Below are 19,278 nucleotides of genomic sequence, written 5' to 3'. Positions count from 1 at the left end.
GATAATTTAGATCAATAATTCTTAATCTTTTTTGTATCACAGTCCACTTTACTTTATTAAAATAATGCATGTAATAGTCAATTAACATTTATTAAGATCTTACTGTGTGCTAAGCATACAGGATTATGCTGTATATACAGAATTTTTTAGACAGGATTCTGTTGCTTTGTCCATACTTGAATCTGGGTAGGAGTCCTTCCTAGAAATCCCAGGACAAGGGGAAGCACTACCAGAGCTTGTAGCCACAATGAAACAGCATCCTTATCACAGTTCTAAGACAGAAAAAAGTACTTGTGGTTACTCACAGACCAGAATATGGGTCAGAAGAATAGGAAACAGACCTCTCCTTAAATACTCCATCTTGGAAGATCTGAAAACTTACAGGTCCCTAAAAATATCTTTGAAAATAGTTGCCTAAAAACCCTGAAGGTTGGAGCAATTCACCCTCCACCCCAGAAGCAGAGTCTTACTTTTAACAGAGTTTTGTAAATCAAGTAATAGATTAGAGAAATGAGCAAACTACAGAAAAAAGATTCTGATCATGGAAATTTACTTTGATGACAAGAAAGATCAAAACACACACTCAGGAAAATAACAAAGTCAAAGCTTCTACATCAAAGCCTCCAAACGAATGTGAATTGGTCTCAGGCTATGGAAGAGCTCAAAAGGGATTTGGAAAATCAAGGAAGAGGTTAGAGAAAAAATTGGGAAGAGAAATGAGTGCTGTAAGAAAATCATGAAAAAATGTCAACAGCTTGGTAAAGGAGACATACACACATACCCAAAAAAAATTCTGAAGAAAATAGCACTTTAAAGAACAGATTAGGCCAAATCTATCAAGAAATTATCAAGGAAAACTGCTCTGATATTATACAACCAGAGGGAAAATAAAAATTGGAAGAATCTACTGATTACCATCAAAAAGATTCCAAAATGCAAACTCCCAGGAATATTATACCCAAAATCCAGAGCTCCCAGATCAAGCAGTCAGAAAAAAACAATTCATACATTGTGGAGTTATAGTCAGGATAATACAAGATTTAGCAACATCTATATTAGAGGATCAGAAGGCTTGGATTATGATGTGCCAGAGAGCAAATATCGAGTATTACAACCAAGATTGGTTTTATCAGAAAAACTGAGTATAATTCTTCAAGGGGAAAAAAATGGATGTTCAGTATAATAAAGAACTTTGCATTCTTGATGAAAAGACTGGAGCTGAAAGGAAAATTTGACTTTGAAATACAGAACTCTAGAGAAGCATAAAAAAGGACTTAATAAGGTTAAACTATTTACATTCTTACATGGGAAAATGATAGTTGCAACTTATAAAAATTTTCTCATTAGGACACTTAGAAGGAGTGTGTGTGTGTGTGTGTATGTGTGTGTGTGTACAGAGAGACAGAGAAAGAGAGACAGAGAGCACGTGTTAAGTGTGAAGGGATGATATAAAAAATAAAATTAAGAGGAGATGGAGGAATGTATTGGGAGAAAGGGAGAGGTAGAATGGGGTAAATTATCTCACATAAAAAAAGCAAGAAAAAGCTTTTACAGTGGAAGGGAGGAAAGGAGAGATGAGAGGGCATGAGTGCACCTTATTCTTATCAGAAGTGGCTTAAAGAGGAATAACAATATATTCTCTATTGGGTATAGAAATCTATTTTATCCTATAGGGTAATAGGAGGGGGAGAGAAATGGGAGGTGGGTAGTCAGAAACAAAACACTTGAGGAAGGACAGGGGGAAAGGGGAGAGAGAATAGAATAAATAAAGGGGGAAATACAATTAGCAAGGATAATTATGAAGAAAGAAATCTTAAAGCAAGTGTTTCAGATAAAGGCTTCATTTTTCAAACATAGAGAACTGAGTCAAATTGATTTTTTTTCAAAAGCCATTCCCAAAGTGATAAATGACAACAAGATAAGAACAATTTTTAGAGAACATAATCATAGCTCTCTGTAGCCATATGAAAGATTGCTCTAACTTGTTGATTGGAAAAATGAAAATTAAAACAATTCTGAAATACTACTACATGTCTATTAGATTGTCTAATAAGACAAGAAAGGAAAATGACAGGTGGTAGAGGGAATATGAGGAGAATAAAACATTAATGCATTGTTGGTGGGGTTATGAACTTATCCAATCATTCTGTAGAGCAATTTGGAACTATGCTTGATGAGCTACAAAACCAAGAATACCCTTTGACCTAGCAATACCACTACTTAGGACTGTATCTGAAGAGATACAAAGAAAAAAAAAGTAATAATAATAATAATAAAAAAAGGACCCATACATACAAAAATATATTTATATTGCAGCTCTTTTCTGGGAGCAGAGAATTAGAAATTGAGAGGATGCCCATCAAGTGAGAAATGGCTGAACAAATTGTGATATGTGATTATGATTAGAATCATGAGCAGGATAATATCAGAAATTCCTGGAAAGATTTTCATGAGCTGTTGCAAAATGAAATGTACTGTGTACAAAGTAACAGCGATATTGTAAGATGATCAGCTATGAATGACAAAATTATTCTCAGAAATACAGTGATGGAAGACACCTCTAAAAGAGTTATAATGAAAAATGTTATCCATCCTCAGAGAAAGAACTGATGGTGTCTAAATGAATTTTGCAGTTTTTTAAACTTTATTTTTCTTAAGAGTTTTTTTTTTTAATCTGTTTCTTTCATGACATGACTATTATGAAAATGTTTAACATGCCAACACATGTATAAGCTATATTGAATTGCATTTTCAGTGTGAGGAAGGAGAGAGGGAGGGAGAGAATCTGGAATTCAAAGTTGTAAAAACAAAGGTTAAGTAAAATACTGAACCACAACAATTAAGAGCTAAAAAAAAAGGGGGGGGGAATCCTTAGTTTAGAGGTGGCATTATATAATGAATAAAGCATTGGGTTTAGAGTCAGACTCAGCTTCAAATTCTTCCTCAGACATTTATGAACTGTGCAGCCTAGCAAGTCACCTACTCTGTGCTTCAGTTTGTGTATCTGTAAAATAAAGACCTCTAACATCCCTTCAGAATTTAAATCTGTAATCTTATGATTTTTAATTTTATTAATACTGCTGCAGTAGGATTTTTTTCTTGAAAGCTATCATTTCAGAAATGCAGATAAAGGCTAATAATGTTGCTGCTGATAATTGAGCTAATAATCCAGAGTGAAGGAGGCTTATTCCTGACTGTTGGTGTTATATATGTATAACACTTTATGGCTTGCAGAGCATTTTATCTCATTTAGTTTCATACTTATCATTCTTCATACGGTTCATACAGTTACCTCGTGAGGTCGGTATTACAGATACTCTTCTGGCTATATAAAGCTTTTTATATATAGCCAGCAAGTAATAGAACTGGGATTCAGACAAGTTCTCTGAATCTGAATTTAGTCTTCTACAGTAGAGATGTGCACTGGTACATGCCCAACTGTGACCTAAATAATTAAAAATGATTGGAATATATTAAACAAATTTTTTTAAAAATTACAATAGAATGTGGTTTACATTGTTTTCTAAGTCACTATATAGTCACAGTGATATTTTTGTACAGTTTGGTGGCCTACATTTTTATTTGAGTTTGATACCACTATTCTTTCCCATCTATAGCTTAAATTATAAAATTGTGGTCACATTTTAGGAATCAGAGTAAATATATGTATGAACCCTGAAGGTAAATCCAAAGTATATATAGATGAGTCTATTTTTGTTTATAACTCCTAGAAAAGACTAGTTGTAAAGCTCATCTGAAAATTTATGGTTGCTTCATAATGAAGATCTTAAACAGAATTAGATATTAAATTAGAATTAGAAAACTAATTAATTTAGAAAGTAAAGTAGCATCAGAATCATACAATTATATTGAGATTTCCCCCTCCATTATTTTTCCCTGAGCTTTAACAAATAATCTACATTGAAATAAAACAATTATCAATGTAGTAAGCCTAATATGGTTCTGTAGCTATTCCTGCCCTTCTTCAAGCTAAATCTTCTGTCATATGCAGTAATCGGGATCCAATCAATAAACATTTATCAAGTGCCTGCTATATAACAGACACTGTGCTAAATATTAGAGAAAGAAAAAGAGGCAAGAAATTGTCTTTACTCTCAGGGAGCTTACAATCCAAATGAGGGACACAACATGTAAACAAATAAATAAAAGTAAATTGTATACAGGATAAAGAAGAGTGATTAACAGAAGGATTTGCTGGGATTAACATGGATCAGGGAAGGCTTCCTATAGAAGGTAGGATTTTAGTTAGGACTTAAAGGAAGTCAGGGAGAAATCAGCAGTCAGAGCAGATGGGGGACAAGTAGAGAAAATACCTGAGAGGTTGAGTATCTTGTTGATGGCTCAGCCAGAAGGCTTGAGGTAAAAGAATGATTCCTTTTCAGAAACTGGGTGTTTCTCAAAGGCAAACTAGGAATTCTACTGAATATATGTACAGGATACTGGTGATGGGGAGAGGGTAGTAGGAAGGCTGGTGATAGTTGTTTTTTATCCCTTAGGTGGAAGAAGCCAGAGTCTTTTATATGCTACTTCTTGTGTATTTCTCAGTTTTATGTACAGGTGTTAAGATCAGTGTTTTTCAATGCTTCCCTTTTGACTACATGCAGATAAACCATATTAAGTAGGACTACATTTAAGTGTCAAGTTGGGAAACCAAGTACATAGTTTTGTTTTGTTTTTGTCTGGCCCTTGTATATATTTTTAAAAATCAGCAGTAGATACTTACATAATGGAAGCAATATTTAGTAAAGGGAAATGCCTGTATAGTAAATAATTTAGTTCTTTGGAGTGCATAGATTTAGAGATGAATTGTAGCTCCTTTATTTTACATAAGATGATGCTGAAATTTAGGCTTAATTGATATTGCTCAAGGTGTCACAGGCAGTAATTTGCCTGTTGCCTGGGATTTAAGCCTGCTCCCTCTGACTCTAAATATCATGCCCTATCCTCTCTACCAGGGATACAAAGAAAACCTCACATTAGCATTTTCTGTGTTTTATTGTATTTATATTTTGTTAAAAGTTTCATATTTACATTTTAATCTTATTCTTATTTGGTGTTTGAAACTCCTGCTTAATTTTTAGCTGTACTCAAATTATAATGAGAAATTATTCCAGAGAAAACTTTAGCTCAGGACTTCTTTTATATCTCTTCCTGCTATTTGGGGCATAATATATTTAAATACGATCTATGTGTATTTTATATCCTTCAACTTTGCTAAGTGTATATTGTGTCTCAATGACTCCTTAGAGTTCTCTAGATCCTGTGAAAGATAAAATAGAGATAAACTTGTAGACAGAGTATGAAACTGATAGATGTATATTTACCAAAGTCTACTGGCAGATAGTTGATCCAACCTAGTGTTTACACTGAAAATGGCTTTTCTGTCAATAGTGAATTCTTTCAGGTGTTCCTGGTTGTGGATGGCATTGTCAGTTGTTACATTAAGCTTTAGAATTCTCCAGAAGAAATTTATAATAACTCAAAGAAGTTTAAAGATATTTACTGCCTAACCTAACAACATTCATTCATGTAAATACTCTGTAGAACTTCTTTTGTGTCTGTGATAGGCAATGCATATGGAAAAAAGTTGAGGAAAATTGACTGCATTGATTTTTTTCAAAATTTTAAAATTTCTTGAACGATCCCAAGTTTTTTTCCCCAAAAGTCCATTTTCTTAATTCCAATAATTCTATCAATGTTTCTTCTGTATTGTATCATAACAAAGAATGCAAGAAAATTTAAAACTAAATATTACTTAGGTCAGTGGAAAGGTGAGCAAACTGTAACATTCAACCAATGAGTAACTTCAAAGAAAGAAGAGTCATCTGAGTTTGTTTTAGCAGGGAAGAATTGACATTATGTGAGATGATGCACAATGTTAGATAATATATCATTGAAGAGGTAGCAGGTTGTGGGATAGCAGTTTGAAATGTGAAAAATTCACAATGGATGCTATCATAACCAAAAGGTACTTGACTTATTGATTGTTCATGGACAAAATAAGAGTGATTAAGCAACTGACTGAGTGAAGGGGGCTTTTTAAAGATCAGAAGATGATAAGAGGAAGTAAGGAGGCGGAATCTAGAGAGTTAGGGAGAGTCCCAGATGAAAACAAACTGTCCACTATGTCTATGTGAGCATGATTAGGCTGGATTAAAGTTCTACAGCATTCCTGATTATGGAGACAGGATGAACTTAGGTTAGAATTCACATCCCTGTGAGACCCTTTTGCCTAAACTCATTTGCCTTCTGTTGGGCCATTGGTAGAACTTTGGTTTTATAAACATTCTACTCTTGGCATTTAAAAATACCTAAAGCTAATAAATTTCTTAATGTCAAATAATCAGTGTCTTTTGTGTTAAGATTTTAATTTATGTTATTATCTTCAGTTCTTATTTCTTTCAGGATAGATTTTGGCTTTATAAATATGGATTGGCTTAATTTATTACAAATGATAATATTTTAATTTCTAAGGCCCAGTACTCTTTGCACTTCAAAAGAAAAAAATTAGTATCCTTAAATTCATAAATTACCTTAGACATGTGACAATCCCTAGCTTCTCCATATCATCTTTTCCTGTCTTTCCTAAAGAGCTGAATTAAATTCTAATTCCCTGCCTCTTTTATCTTCTTTGAGATTTATCAGATAAAAAGTTGTTCTAAGCATTCCAAATCCCAAATTCCATTCTCCCAGTAGAATTTATTGCATATAGTATGTACATATAAAGTTTTACAAACAATTTGAAATCATACCTGTTATCAGGTTATCTCAAAGTATGTTTGGATTATTAGATTCTAAGTTGAATGGCTGCTTTTAGCCCAGGTGCAAAGAAGAGACATAAGGAATTTGATTTAATGCTGTTTTCCAGGGCAGAAACCTTAAAGAGCTTTTAAGTAGTTGAATTGAATAATTAATTGAAACAGTACAAGTAAACATTAAGTTTTTTTATATAATACTCACAAATCACAAACAATATTACCATGTTACCCAAAAGAATAATTTACCAGAAATCAAAATCAACAAAATAAAAGAAGAAACCTACTTGATTGGAAGAACTTTCTAATCTGCTTGTACCTTAACTGTTTACTTCCTGCTTCTGCTCAGAGCTTTACAAAGCAATATAAATGTCATAGCATCTTTACACAGCTTGTTAATTGCTTGGTAATAATTGGAAATTTTGGGAACATTTTTTTATTTCTCAGCCAGCATATCAATTTCTTATGTTTACAGAATTTTAGTAATTTTGTTATTTTTCATTCTGTCTTCTTTTTCTTGGTGGAATTCAGATAAAAATTCCTATCTCTAGGGCTTACAATTTGAGAAACTGCTAAGAATATATCATTTCTTCCATTGAAGAGTTCTATTTTCTCTCATGATTTGAACCAAAATCTTAATCTCATTCATAACTAATGAGCCTATTTATTTTTATGTATTCTTTGACATCTGTAGAACTTCTCTAGTTTCTCTTTGCTGTTTTGCTTGACTAAAAGAGTTTAATAGCTTTAAAAAATCATAGCTATTTTATGTTTAATGTTCAGCAAATTATGTAGATGGGTTATATAATTGAATAGAAGTGTTGAATTGCTATTTAGTTTCTTAAAGACTGAAAGGATCTTAAAACTATTCTAATGAGTAGACATGGTGATAAATGTATGTATTTTCTATTGTGTGGTTTTAATTTTTCTCACTGAATTCTTTATATTTTAAGATGACAATATTTTACAGGCCAAAAGTTTTTTTGGCTGTAGGTTCACTCTTGCTTTTTCTGTCAGTATGCTCTCTCTCCTTCTCCCAGAAGAGGTTACCATATATGACCAACCTGCCTAGTGAGAATGTTATGTCTTATTTAGACTTGCAATATTAAATTTATTTTTATTTTCAGGAGGTTGCTCAAAGAAGTACAGTCTTCAAAACAACTTTACCTGAAGAGGAGGAGGAGGAAGAAGAGGGAAAGAAAGAAGTTATTGAAGCAGTTGAGGAAGAGAATGTTTCTCGTCAGCAGGTATTAACCTTATTCATTTGTTTGAAATTGTATTAATAAAATACATAAATTGTATTAAATATTTTAAAATAAGTAAATGTGTTCAACTCATTAGAAGTTGCTCAATCGTACCTTTTGAAAATAAATTGGAAAGAATAAACTACGTTCAAGTATTAAGAGTAAAATTACTTTATTAGATTTTTACCAATTAATCAAAAGATTTTTAACTGTTTAAAAAACAACTTATAAAGTAAATCCAATATTATTGCTGTAATTGCTTTAAAATACTTGTAGTTGCCTACAGGAGAAGCTAAGAGTCTGAATCTAGAGTAGAAGAGATGAGTGAAATGTGAAAAAAAAGAATCCACAGAGCTTGTAGATGTGGAAAAGATGTTAGAATGTTAAAAGGAATATCAGAAACTGGAAAAAATGGATTCCAATTATTGGCCTGAATGACCTATAACTAAGACAATGGGATAAAGTAGGTAACAACAATAAGGACTTCATTAAGTTTAAGTAATTGATGAGTAAGAAAATTGTAGGTGGTGATAACATCAATTTTGTTGCTTTTGGGGTTGAATCACTGCTGTATCCAAGATGAGATTCCGGATATGGTGAGTGGCTAGTAAAATGGGGATGAAGAGATTGAGGGTGAGAAACTGGTAAAGCCAAACTGTCATATGGATCATTGATAGTCATAATTGGAAGTAAGTTGAAGGAAAAAGTGTCAGATGCTGATATAAAGAAAAGGCCGATTCTGGAATGTAGTATGTTGATAATATAGTACACTGTGATAACAGTAGCAAGTATTTGGAGAGAATGGTATAATCAGGCGATAGATTAGTAGTTACCAACCTTCTACCAAGCTGTTCATTTGTTGGTGGCATAAGAACATTGATGAAACATAAAAACATGTAGCATGTAGGCAAAGCCACTGAAATATAGCTATATGAAATGAAAATGTGTTAAGTGAGTTAAGTTCTTCTAAGTATAATATTCTTTAGTCAGTAAGTTTGGGGAAAATTTTTTTCTTTTTCACTATTGTAAATCTGACAAATGTCAGCAAACAAAAACATTTCTCCACATGAAGAACAGGAGGATTGCATATGAAACTGTGAATTTCTACTCTGATAATTTTAAGTCTATTCCAAATTTAGAATGATAGTTCTGACACTTCCTTGCTTGTTTGTGTCTCCTTATAAAAACTTAAATTTTGTTTTTTGTTATATATTTTAAAGTAATTTATTAATGTTTTTTTTTCCTTCTTAGTATCACTATAGATGCCCTTTTCATAACCCTGTCTCCCCCAAAACGCTGTAAAATATAAAGTAGTCAGAAAAATAAATCCACACATTGGCTATATCTGTAATTATGTCTCCTCCTGATCCATCACCTCTCCAACAAGAAATGCTATGTGTCATCAGATTCTGAAGTCATAGCTGGTCATTATGTTTTCCTTTTTAATATGGTCATTGTGTAAAATTTTTTTGTGGTTCTCCTTACTTCATTCTGCATCAGTTTATCCTCTGCAACCTATCCCTAAGGTTGTTTTTTCTAACACTGCAAAATATTCCATTCATTCTTATTTCATAATTTTTTTAAGCCATTCTGTAATTTGATAGTAACTTTGTATCCAGTCCTTTGCTATGATAAAGTACTGCTATGTATGTATAAGCTATGTGTGTATATCTGTATATGCATGTACATATTAATCACTATGTTGGCATTAGTAAAACTATTTCTATACACATACACACGCACACAAATATTAAATTTTTATTTTGGTTTTCAGTTTCAAAATTTTGTTTATGTCATTGGAAGGTCTCTTATAACCTTGGTTCTTAAGTCTCCTTTTTATAAAATGGGACAGGGCTAAACTTGATTACTAAGGCCTTCCAGCTCTCAGATAGTATGACTCTTCTTTCTTCACAATAACTTTTTTTTCTTCTTTTCAATCAGGGAGACCTAAGAACATCCAAGAGAAGCTGTGCAATTATGTGAATTATTCAACTATCTTTCTCAAAATTAGAAACTGCAGTAATCCTCATCTACATACACTCAGAACCTTCTCAGAAGCACAAAGTATTTTTATATTTCCTTTATGTGAATTTATAAGCTGGAAGCCTTAATGGCCTTAATTTCCTTTTTGACACTGAAAAATATGTTTTATAAAACAAACTCTATCATAACTTTTCTGTAAAATGTGAATTATTGATTGTGTATTTTTTTTAATCCTTCAAATTTCTCTGCCATTTTTGTGTTACTGTATTTTTCTTGATCTTTATTTTTGAAAGCTTTTGTGAGAAGGAGAAATAAACCACTGTGTCTGGGAGTTATTTGGAGATTTCTCCATCTAAATTATCATTGTGCTATTATTGATGATTCTCTATTATGTATAATGGTGCTGTGAGGGAGAGGGAAAGCATTTTCAATATTTTGGACATTTTTGTATCTGGGGTTTTTTTTTTTGTAATAATAAAGGTGTTACAGATTTTTTTGATAGAAAAATTGAAACTTTGTAAGACATTAATGTTGCCTAATTATGTGAACATTCAATAAAAGCTACAATAAAACTTGTTTTAATTGGTATTTTTTATGTTCTTAGATTCTTAAGCAACAAGGTTGAGGGTAGGGTAGGAGAAAGGAAGGGAAAGAAGTATTTCCATATTGAAATGTTACTTATGTTCTTTAAAGTAAGGTTACTTGTTTAAATTTTCCTATGTGATATTAACAAATAAAAAAATTTGCAAAGCCCAGTAATTTCAGTAAATTAGTTTTAATCAGCTTAGAGCTAGAATATTTGTGAAATATTTGTGTTTGTGGCACTCATCTGTCAAAGATGAATTCATTAATTTAATTATTCTAATTCAATTTACATATTCTTGTTAGAGGGAAAACTCCAAAGGGACAGAAATATTTCTGCCTTGGAAATTTCTCTCAAAAGCTATTTTCACTCACTTTTTTCAAAGACAACATTTCACAATAAACTAAGACAGTAACAAAATTCAGGTTAGTTTGATTCTTCAGCAACAGAATAATTTAGCACACTTTGGAGAATTATTTTCTTAAAACCATTAAATGCCATTTAAACCTCTTGTTCCCCTGAGATTTTCCTTTTTTTTTTTTTTTTTAATTGAACAGAGTTGAACTCAAAAGAAAATTATTTTTAATTAATCAAAGATCTCCTCTTCCTCTGTCTGTTCGTCTGTTCATTACCTCAATCACTTTAAAAAAAAAAAAGTGATGATCAAATTCTCCTTTTAGGAACTGATGAGAATAATGTAAAAGAAATTTCAGTTCAGGATACTTTTTGGCATTGATAATGAAAGACTAATAATTTTTCTCATTCAAAGGTGATCAATGACTTGAGATTAGAATATTAATATTATTTTGTGATCTATAGGCTAAAGAGGGAAGGCAAAATGGGTGAAATGCAGAGATATCATTATATTTCAACATTTTAGGGGGAAAGTCAATTTTTAACCGATATAGAGACGAATTTGAAAAGATCCAGGAAAATAATGTGTACTATAAAACATTGGAAAAATAATTTAGAACACAAGGTTTTGCAAGGGTAAATGTTGAAAAATATCTTTGCATGTGTCTTGAAAAATAAAAAGCTATTATGAAAAAGAAAATATTACAGAAAACAAGTGGATCTTTGATTCATCTATACAATTTATGTTTTTGTTCATTGCTCAATGTTACCAAAGATTTTTTTATGACTTTACAGAAATTAACTTATAATGTATTAATGATGCTACTGCAAAATATTATATGGAGCATGTTTTGTATTAGTCAATCATTCCTTTCCCAAAGTACAGTCCATGAATACCTATAGAATTCTATTTGAGAACTGTAAAAAGCAGGAAAATTGGCTCTCTCCATCACAACTCTATTAGAATTGGCCTGAATCACCTCACTGTTGAAAAGAGCCAAGTCCATTACAGTTGATCATCACTGTTTTTGCTGTGTACAAAGTTCTCTTGGTTCTATTCACTTCACTTAGCATTAGTTCATGTAAGTCTCTTCAGGCCTTTCTGAAATCATTCTGCTGAATTTCTTTGGAGCTTGTACCTATTGTTTCAAAATAATTAAAATTCCTCTTGTATGTGACAGTCTTTTAAATATCTGAAGGTAATACCTGTCTCATCTTATCTCATTTTCTTCATACTAAACATCCCTAGTTCTTTCAATAAAATTCTTATACAGCACGCACTTGAAACCTTTCACCGTTGTGGTTGCCCCCTGGAACTCCTAAAATGTGGCACCCAAAATAAAAACACAATATTTCACTCCATTTTCAATCAGTTCTGTTTAGTTTCAATTTTACAGGAACATCATGCTCCTCAAAATAAGCTGATCCCCTAAAAATCTCATCATTTCATCAGATTTTGATAGTATCTCCATCTTCTCAATTCCTCTTCTGTTGCCTCTCCCCTCTCCCCTCTCCCCTCTCATTGGAGGGCTGGAGAGTGGAACATTTAACTCCTCCCAAAGGCTTTCTTTTTAAAGGGCTCATAAGCTTCCTGGTAACAACATTTTCCATCAGCAACTATGCCTTTTTTTTTTTCCAGTTCCCTGCTGGACAATCCTTGTTCTCCCTAGTCTCTTATTAGTTTTCAGGTTTTCCCTGTCTACTAATTCCTTACTGCTTATAAACATGCTCATGTTTCATCCTCAAAAATCCCTCATTTGATGCATTCACCCCTCTACCAATAATCCCATATGTCTCTTTTTTTGTGGCTAATCTTCATGAAAATGTCATCTGGAATTAAGGCATCTACTTCCTTTCATTTCACCCTTCTTAATTCTCTACAGTCTGACCTCCAACCTTATCATTCAACTGAAACTGCTCTCCAAAGTTTCTAATGCTCTCTTAAATGCCAAATCTAATAGCATTTTCTTCTCTGCAGCCTTTGACATTGTTGATTATCATTTTCTCCTTAACACTCTTCCTTTTGCTCTGCTCTCTCTTAGTTTTCTTATCTCTACTTCTTTTGCTGAATTTTTGTCAAGGCTATGCTTCCTAATTGCAGGTGTCCTGAAGGCTATGTCTTGGGTATCTTCTTGACTCTTCTCCTCCCCCATCCTATGTCTAGTTAGTTGCCAAGTCTTACCCATTTTCCTTTGATTTATCTTACTACATGTGTGGTACAAAACTAATTCTTAACAAATAGCTATTGACCCGACATCAGTTCTTTTGTTTTTGTTTTTGTATTCCAAATCTATTATTTTATTGCTGGGTCAGAGAAACTAGCCATCTTCAATTTTTTTTTCTAATGGGCGAATTATTCCTGCCTCAAAAGCTATTTTACTTTTCTGATTTTTCCCCTTCATAATTTCACTTCTTTTTTGAATCATCCTAGAATTTCTAATTACCTTTTTGGGGTTTCACAGGGTCCTATGCTGCTTCTGGGATTGGTTCACTTTCATTTGTTTTTGTACTTTTAATGTTTAGTACTCATCCTTCCTTTTAGTTTTAAGATCCTCTTTGGTTATTTATCTACATGTACTCTAAAGATTAAAAAAAAATTTTATATATTGTTTTTATATGGAAAAACTACCCCTTCCCCATCCAATCCCAGAGAGCCAACCTTTATTTTTTAAAAAAGTATTAATAAAAAAAATACTTCCACAAAACTAAACAACATAGCAAAAAAGGCTATAATTATATATCTACTTTTTACACATCCATGATCCTCCATTTCTATAAAGCAGTGGGAGTTATCTTATTTCTTCTTTGGGGCCAAGCCTGGTCATTTTACTCTCAGAAGATAGTGCTGTTCACATTCTTGAGGAATTTTACATTCACATAATGTGGGAAAACCATCTTGCTGTGAGTCAACCTCGGTTATTTTGCTGTTCAAGTTTCTTGAGCTGTTTTTCAAGCTTTGAAAAATTTACTCTATGCATCATCAAGAATTGACCATTCAGATGAAAGACAGGTATGTCAAACTTGTACCTATCATACCAAACTGAATTTTCTGGAAGAGTAATGTCCACCTCTTGCAAAATAAACTGAAAGAAATAAAAATCGAAAATTACAAAGAATGACCTTTATGGCTACTGAATGAAAACCAGCTACTACCAACCGGCATACATCTAAGGCCGAGTGGTTTCTCTGGTTCATAGTTTTGGTCAATGTCCTTCATCTTCACATTTAGATCAATTTCACCAATTACATTTCTGGTTCATTTGTTCTACATTCATCAGCACGGCTCATGGTTTCCGTTAGAACAAAATATGCCTGAATAGATCATCCTCTGAAAACCAGTTCAGAAGTGTTTCTGAATGTAAATTCAGGAAAAGTGAAAATCTATCACATAGAGACATCAAGGGAAGAAGGATACAGGCTTTTAAAAAATAATAATACTGTCTCCTCTCAGTGCACTTTAGCTTATTTTTAATACCAAGAGTCATAAGGACAGGAAAATTTGTATTCTTAAATGAAATTAATTTTATGAAAATCAGTTTTTTAAAATATGTAAAAAATAACAGAAAATAAGGGGGGGGGAATTGTTTCATATCCTTTCTCAAAGAAAAATTCACATAAGGTACACATTAAAACTATACTATATTTTATATGTACATATATTACCCTGTTTTTTAATGGCTTGAGGACTTCTTTTGCTTCATCACAAAGAGGACACGGATCCTAGAATAGAAAAGAAAAATGAAGCTATAACAAAAAATCATGCTGCCTTCTATCATCATTCCTTCTATTCTATGTTCAGCTATCAGATTTACATGTCCCATCTTTCATTATTGTGTATCTCCTTACTAAAGAACTTTTTATGAGATCAGTTTTTTTCTACTTTAAAATTAAAAAAAAATTTTTTTCTCACTATTTCTTGCTATCATGGAATCATCAGTTTCTCTTTGGTTCACTCTAATTTTCACAGAATCTGTCTATAGCCTAAGGATCTGAACTAGTAAGCTGTTAATTGTACCAAGTCTTTCTTTTAATGCCCTCAATTTTTTTCTTCCTAATTCTAATTTCTAATCCTTGCCCTAGTACATTGCTCTAGACCCTACTTCTATCCTGTAGGCTCTACCACAGGTTTGCTTAGCTGAACCTCCTCTCTGAAAATGACCCACTATGATTTTTTCTTGGATTAGCTAATCCCTACTCATTCTGATGAATTTCTTGAATCTATGTTGGAATAATTACAAGAGAAAGCTGGGCTATATTGCTTTCTCATGCTCTCATTTTAGCTAGTTTCTCCCTCCTCTCTCCTTAAAAAAAAGTACAAACAGATAAAGTTACCTAAACTGTAATATGAAATATACAATAATTTCTAAAAAGAACCTAAACCCTTCAAAGACCTTATGAAAATAACAGGCATGATTTTTTTAGAATCACATTCAATCTCTTTTAAATACTGATTAACTTATACCAGTCTAGTGAAAGGCCTTCTGTGGCATTTTGTTGAAAGCAGAAGTTATCTTCAATACATTGCATAACTTATGTTTAGATTTACATATAATTCAGACTTTTATTTCATTTTAAAAATTAATAAGAATTTATTTTTTCTGTGCTATCTATGATTTAGCCCAACCCTACTGTAAAAAAAAAAGTGATTCAGCAATACCTCCAATAAGATTATACCTAAAAGAGATGAAAGAAGGAAAGGGATATATATATATATATATATATATATACACACACACAAGATTTATAAGAGTGCTTAATAAAACTGGATAGGGAAATTCATTGGAAAAGGCATTGGTGAGATTAATAACTCCATAAAAGGCAGCTGGTGACACAGTGCCTGGAGTCAGGAAGATCTGAGTTCAAATTCATTTTTGTATAATAGCTGTGTGACCCTGGGCAAGTAATTTCATTTGTTTGCCTGTTTTCTTAATTGTAAAATGGGGTAGTAATAGCATCTACCTTGCAGGGTTGCTATAAGCATCAAATGGAATAGAGGATGATCTGATTCTTTAATAAGGTCAAGAGATAAGCAAGATCATTTTGTTCATCTCTCTATAATCCACAGTTAAGTTTCCAAGTGAACCTGCCTTCTTCATAGGTAACATGGGGTTGTTGTAAGGGGAACTGATATAATAAAATCTAGTTTCCTTTATCTTTGTTACTAGAGAGTGCAAATAACTCCCCATCTCAGCCAAATACAAAGGGACAACAGATGTGCTCCAACTGGACTTTAATTGATTTTTTAACAGTGAATTCCTAAAGCGCTCCTCAAGCCTGTAAAAACAGCTATGTAGAGAATCTCAACATTAATTCCACTAATATATTCCTTTAGGAGCCACTGCTCCAATGTTTCATCATGTTTCTGTGCAAACTTACAATATTACTTGTTCACCATCTAGTTCTGTGATGGTGAAAGGCTGCTCCAATCCCTGCTCCCTCAATGAAGAAATTTTTGAGATCAGTATAAGACAAATATAGACTTTTTTTAAAGCCACCAGTTGGAGTTCCGAAGTCTCTTCCTAGCTCTGATTTCAGTAGGAGGCAATAGAATCCCTGGGTCAGAAACCATACAGGTTCTTCATTCTCATTAGAATAAATGATATTACTTATGCCACCAACTTGTGTTACCAATTCCATCAGCTTTCCCTCAGGCTTCACTGCACAGTGCTTAAAAGCTGAAAGCTCTGTCTGTTGCTGAATATATTTTTTTAAGGGTTATCAAATTTGTTTTAATTTTTGGATATTTCAGCTGAAAATCAGCTGCAACTAAATGCTGAAGAGACATACTCTTTGAGATTCACTAAGAGTTAAGATGTCAGTTGCTTTTGGATCTCCTTATAACTATAATCTCTCTCTCATGCCCTTTGCTTTCATGTAAAAAAATTCCCTATAAGTTTTTGAAAAATAACAGCCATTTAAAAAATTAATAACACAAGACTAAGTGTATTTTTTCCCAATTATGGTAAATTGTATCTATTTAAAACCAAAAGCCAGAATTACATGTAATGGTGATAAAACAGAGATCTTTTCCATTAGTTTAATGGTAAACAAGAAGTTTTAAAAATCATTATCATATTATTTGACAGTGTTACAAACACTAGCTATAACAATAACACAAGAAAAAGTAATTGAAAAATTAGCATATCCTCATAACTAAGAACTAGTATAGGCATAATAAAAATTTTGATTTTTGCCAGATGATAAAATGGTCTGTGTAGACAATCCTAGAAAGCCAAATAAAAAAGGAATTTGAAATAATAACTTTAGCAAAATATCAGTATATTAAATTAGCTCTCATAAATCATTAGTCATTTACCTATTACCTATAAACATCAGCTGGAAGAAATAGAAAGAGAAATTCCATTCAAAAATCACACTTATCAAGTTCCTTTCAAAGGAGCTATGTGACTACAACCACAAAACACTTTTAACAGAAATAAGGACAGACCTAGGTAAGATGAGAAATATAAATTCCTCATTTGGGCTGTCAATAAAATAAAAGTGATAATAGTGCTAAATTAATTTACTACTTCAGTCCTACACCAAACTATCAAACTATCACTTTGACAAGCATATAACTGAAAAATATAAAAAATATTATTTTGAGGAGCTAGGGAAAACAATAACAAAATTCATATGAAGGAAAAGAAGTTGAGATTCTCAAGAGAAATTGGAGGGGGGGAGAATGGGAAGAAGAAGAGAGTCTAGAAGTACCACATAATCAAATCATACTATAAAAACATTTATCATCAAAATTGTTTGATACTGGATAAAATGCAGAAAAGTTGGGCAATGGAATAGATTAGGTAGATGACATACAAGAGCAAAGGATCCACCTAGTAGTGTAATGTTCAACATACTTAAAGAACACAACTAAAGAACTCACTATTTGATAAAACTTGCTGGGAAATCTAGAGAGAAGTCTGGCACAAATTAGATTTACATCAAAATTTCACAAACTTACCCTTTCAGAATTGAGGGACATGAGATATATGAATAAGAAAATATTGCTCTAATATACTAATTGATACATAAGATATGAAAATCTCAGAATAGCAAAAATTTACTCCACTCTACCTTTTTATACTCTAATTTTTCATTCTAGAATAGTTCATATTTTATCTACCAGTATCTTTATCAAACGTTAATTGATCAGCTCTTTACCTTCGTGAACAGGGTCAGAACTGGAAGGGTTTTCTTAGAGGCACAACTTTTTTTGAACATCAATCCAAAGCTATGTTGGACTTGCTGTGCTCTGTTGTACCATAACCAAATCATCTTGAATCTGTTAAAATAAAACTAAAGTAAATCTATGTTTTCCACACATTGATGTTCGTAATTATTACCTGGAAGCTACAACAAACAGCATCACAAGGAGCAAATAAACTTGCTTCGCAGATATTGGTGGTGTCATAATGACCCCCTGAAAAATCTATAATATGCTTACATGCATATAGTGTTTCAAAAACAAGTGGAATGAAAAAAAAAAGTTTCACTTATGATTATGTGCAATGAAATGAGCAGAAAAGGAAAACAAATTATACTATAACAGCAACATTGGGAAAATGATCAATTTTGAAAGTCTTATCTATTTTATGTAACAGTACTTTAAGAACAATCTGTTTTGATAAGATTTTTTAATGGGCTTGATTCTCTTCCTCAATTAGTTCCCCAAGAGAAAGGCAAAAAAAAACTCTCTTAAACCTTTATTGTTTGAGTAGTAAGGGCAATAATTATCCAACACAGTTCCCTGCCATGGGAACTGGGCTAATTTTTCCTAAGAACCTATCTCATGAAAACTAGATACACAAATGCTAAACTAACATAAATGTATTATAAAGTTTCTATTAGAAACATGCAGCAAGAACCACAAAGTGTTAATCATAGCATTTTTAAAGTACTAGGTTTCTGAAGATTCTTTAATCCTGCCAATTTTCTTTGTCATTTTGTTATTCACAGTATTAAGCATTCATCCAGCTTTGTCCTTATAAAAATAAAGAAAATCTCTTCTTAAAATTAAGTATTCCATATTTACTTAAGATAGTATGCACTTTCTAATCACATAAAAATGCTCTTAATTACTACTGATCAGAGAAATGCAAAAAAAAATGCAACTTTGACATACCATTACACACCTCTCAAATTGGCTAAGATGTTGGAGGGGATGTGGGAAAACTGGGACCCTAATATATTGTGGGTGGAGTTGTGAACTGATCCAACCATTCTAGAAAGCAATTTGGAACTATGCCCAAAGGGCTACCAAACTGCATACACGTTAGCTGTGTTTCTACTGGGCTTATATCCCAAAGAGATCTTAAGGAGGGAAAGGGACCCACAT

The 19,278-nt window shown here is 32.4% G+C and overlaps 2 protein-coding genes across 5 annotated transcripts in view; one reads left to right on the top strand and one right to left on the bottom strand.

Annotated features, from left to right (window-relative positions):
- LMNB1 (lamin B1) overlaps positions 1-10,579 on the top strand; it is a 74,455-nt gene extending 63,876 nt beyond the window's left edge. For all 3 annotated transcript variants that reach the window (XR_004234184.1, XM_003759501.4, XM_031968545.1), the window contains exons 11-12: positions 7,904-8,023; positions 9,962-10,579. Coding sequence is in view for 2 of the 3 variants with exons in the window: in XM_003759501.4 (XP_003759549.1) it covers positions 7,904-8,023; positions 9,962-10,003 (162 nt within the window). In the remaining variant the exon portion in view is untranslated. The remainder of the gene's footprint in view (positions 1-7,903; positions 8,024-9,961) is intronic.
- C1H5orf63 (chromosome 1 C5orf63 homolog) lies at positions 14-19,006 on the bottom strand. Of its 2 annotated transcripts, none has more exons than XM_031968567.1 (3): positions 18,105-19,006; positions 14,604-14,660; positions 14-272 (listed from the first exon to the last, which is right to left on the bottom strand). In XM_031968567.1, exons 1-3 carry the CDS (start codon positions 18,216-18,218, stop codon positions 147-149), a joined length of 297 nt encoding a protein of 98 aa, XP_031824427.1. In that variant the 5' UTR covers positions 18,219-19,006; the 3' UTR covers positions 14-146. The 2 variants fall into 2 exon arrangements, with proteins under 2 accessions (XP_031824427.1, XP_003759558.1); XM_003759510.4 differs by lacking the exon at positions 14-272 and adding an exon at positions 13,586-14,023 and having other exon boundaries at positions 18,105-18,372.
- Positions 19,007-19,278: the final 272 nt, after the last annotated feature.

The sequence above is a fragment of the Sarcophilus harrisii genome, chromosome 1, assembly GCF_902635505.1.
Source record: "Sarcophilus harrisii chromosome 1, mSarHar1.11, whole genome shotgun sequence".
Taxonomy (NCBI): Eukaryota; Metazoa; Chordata; class Mammalia; order Dasyuromorphia; family Dasyuridae; genus Sarcophilus; species Sarcophilus harrisii.
The sequence above is the reverse complement of the archived record's forward strand: the minus strand, read 5'-3'. Positions and strand labels throughout refer to the sequence as shown.

Excerpts from the sequence above, each read along its gene's own strand:
- C1H5orf63 (XM_003759510.4), bottom strand. The coding sequence starts at position 18,218 with ATGATTTGGTTATGGTACAACAGAGCACAGCAAGTCCAACATAGCTTT. Across the intron at positions 14,661-18,104 it reads TTCTGACCCTGTTCACGAAG|GATCCGTGTCCTCTTTGTGA; the intron begins GTAAAGAGCTGA and ends TTTCTATTCTAG. Across the intron at positions 14,024-14,603 it reads TCAAGCCATTAAAAAACAGG|TTTATTTTGCAAGAGGTGGA; the intron begins GTAATATATGTA and ends TATTTCTTTCAG.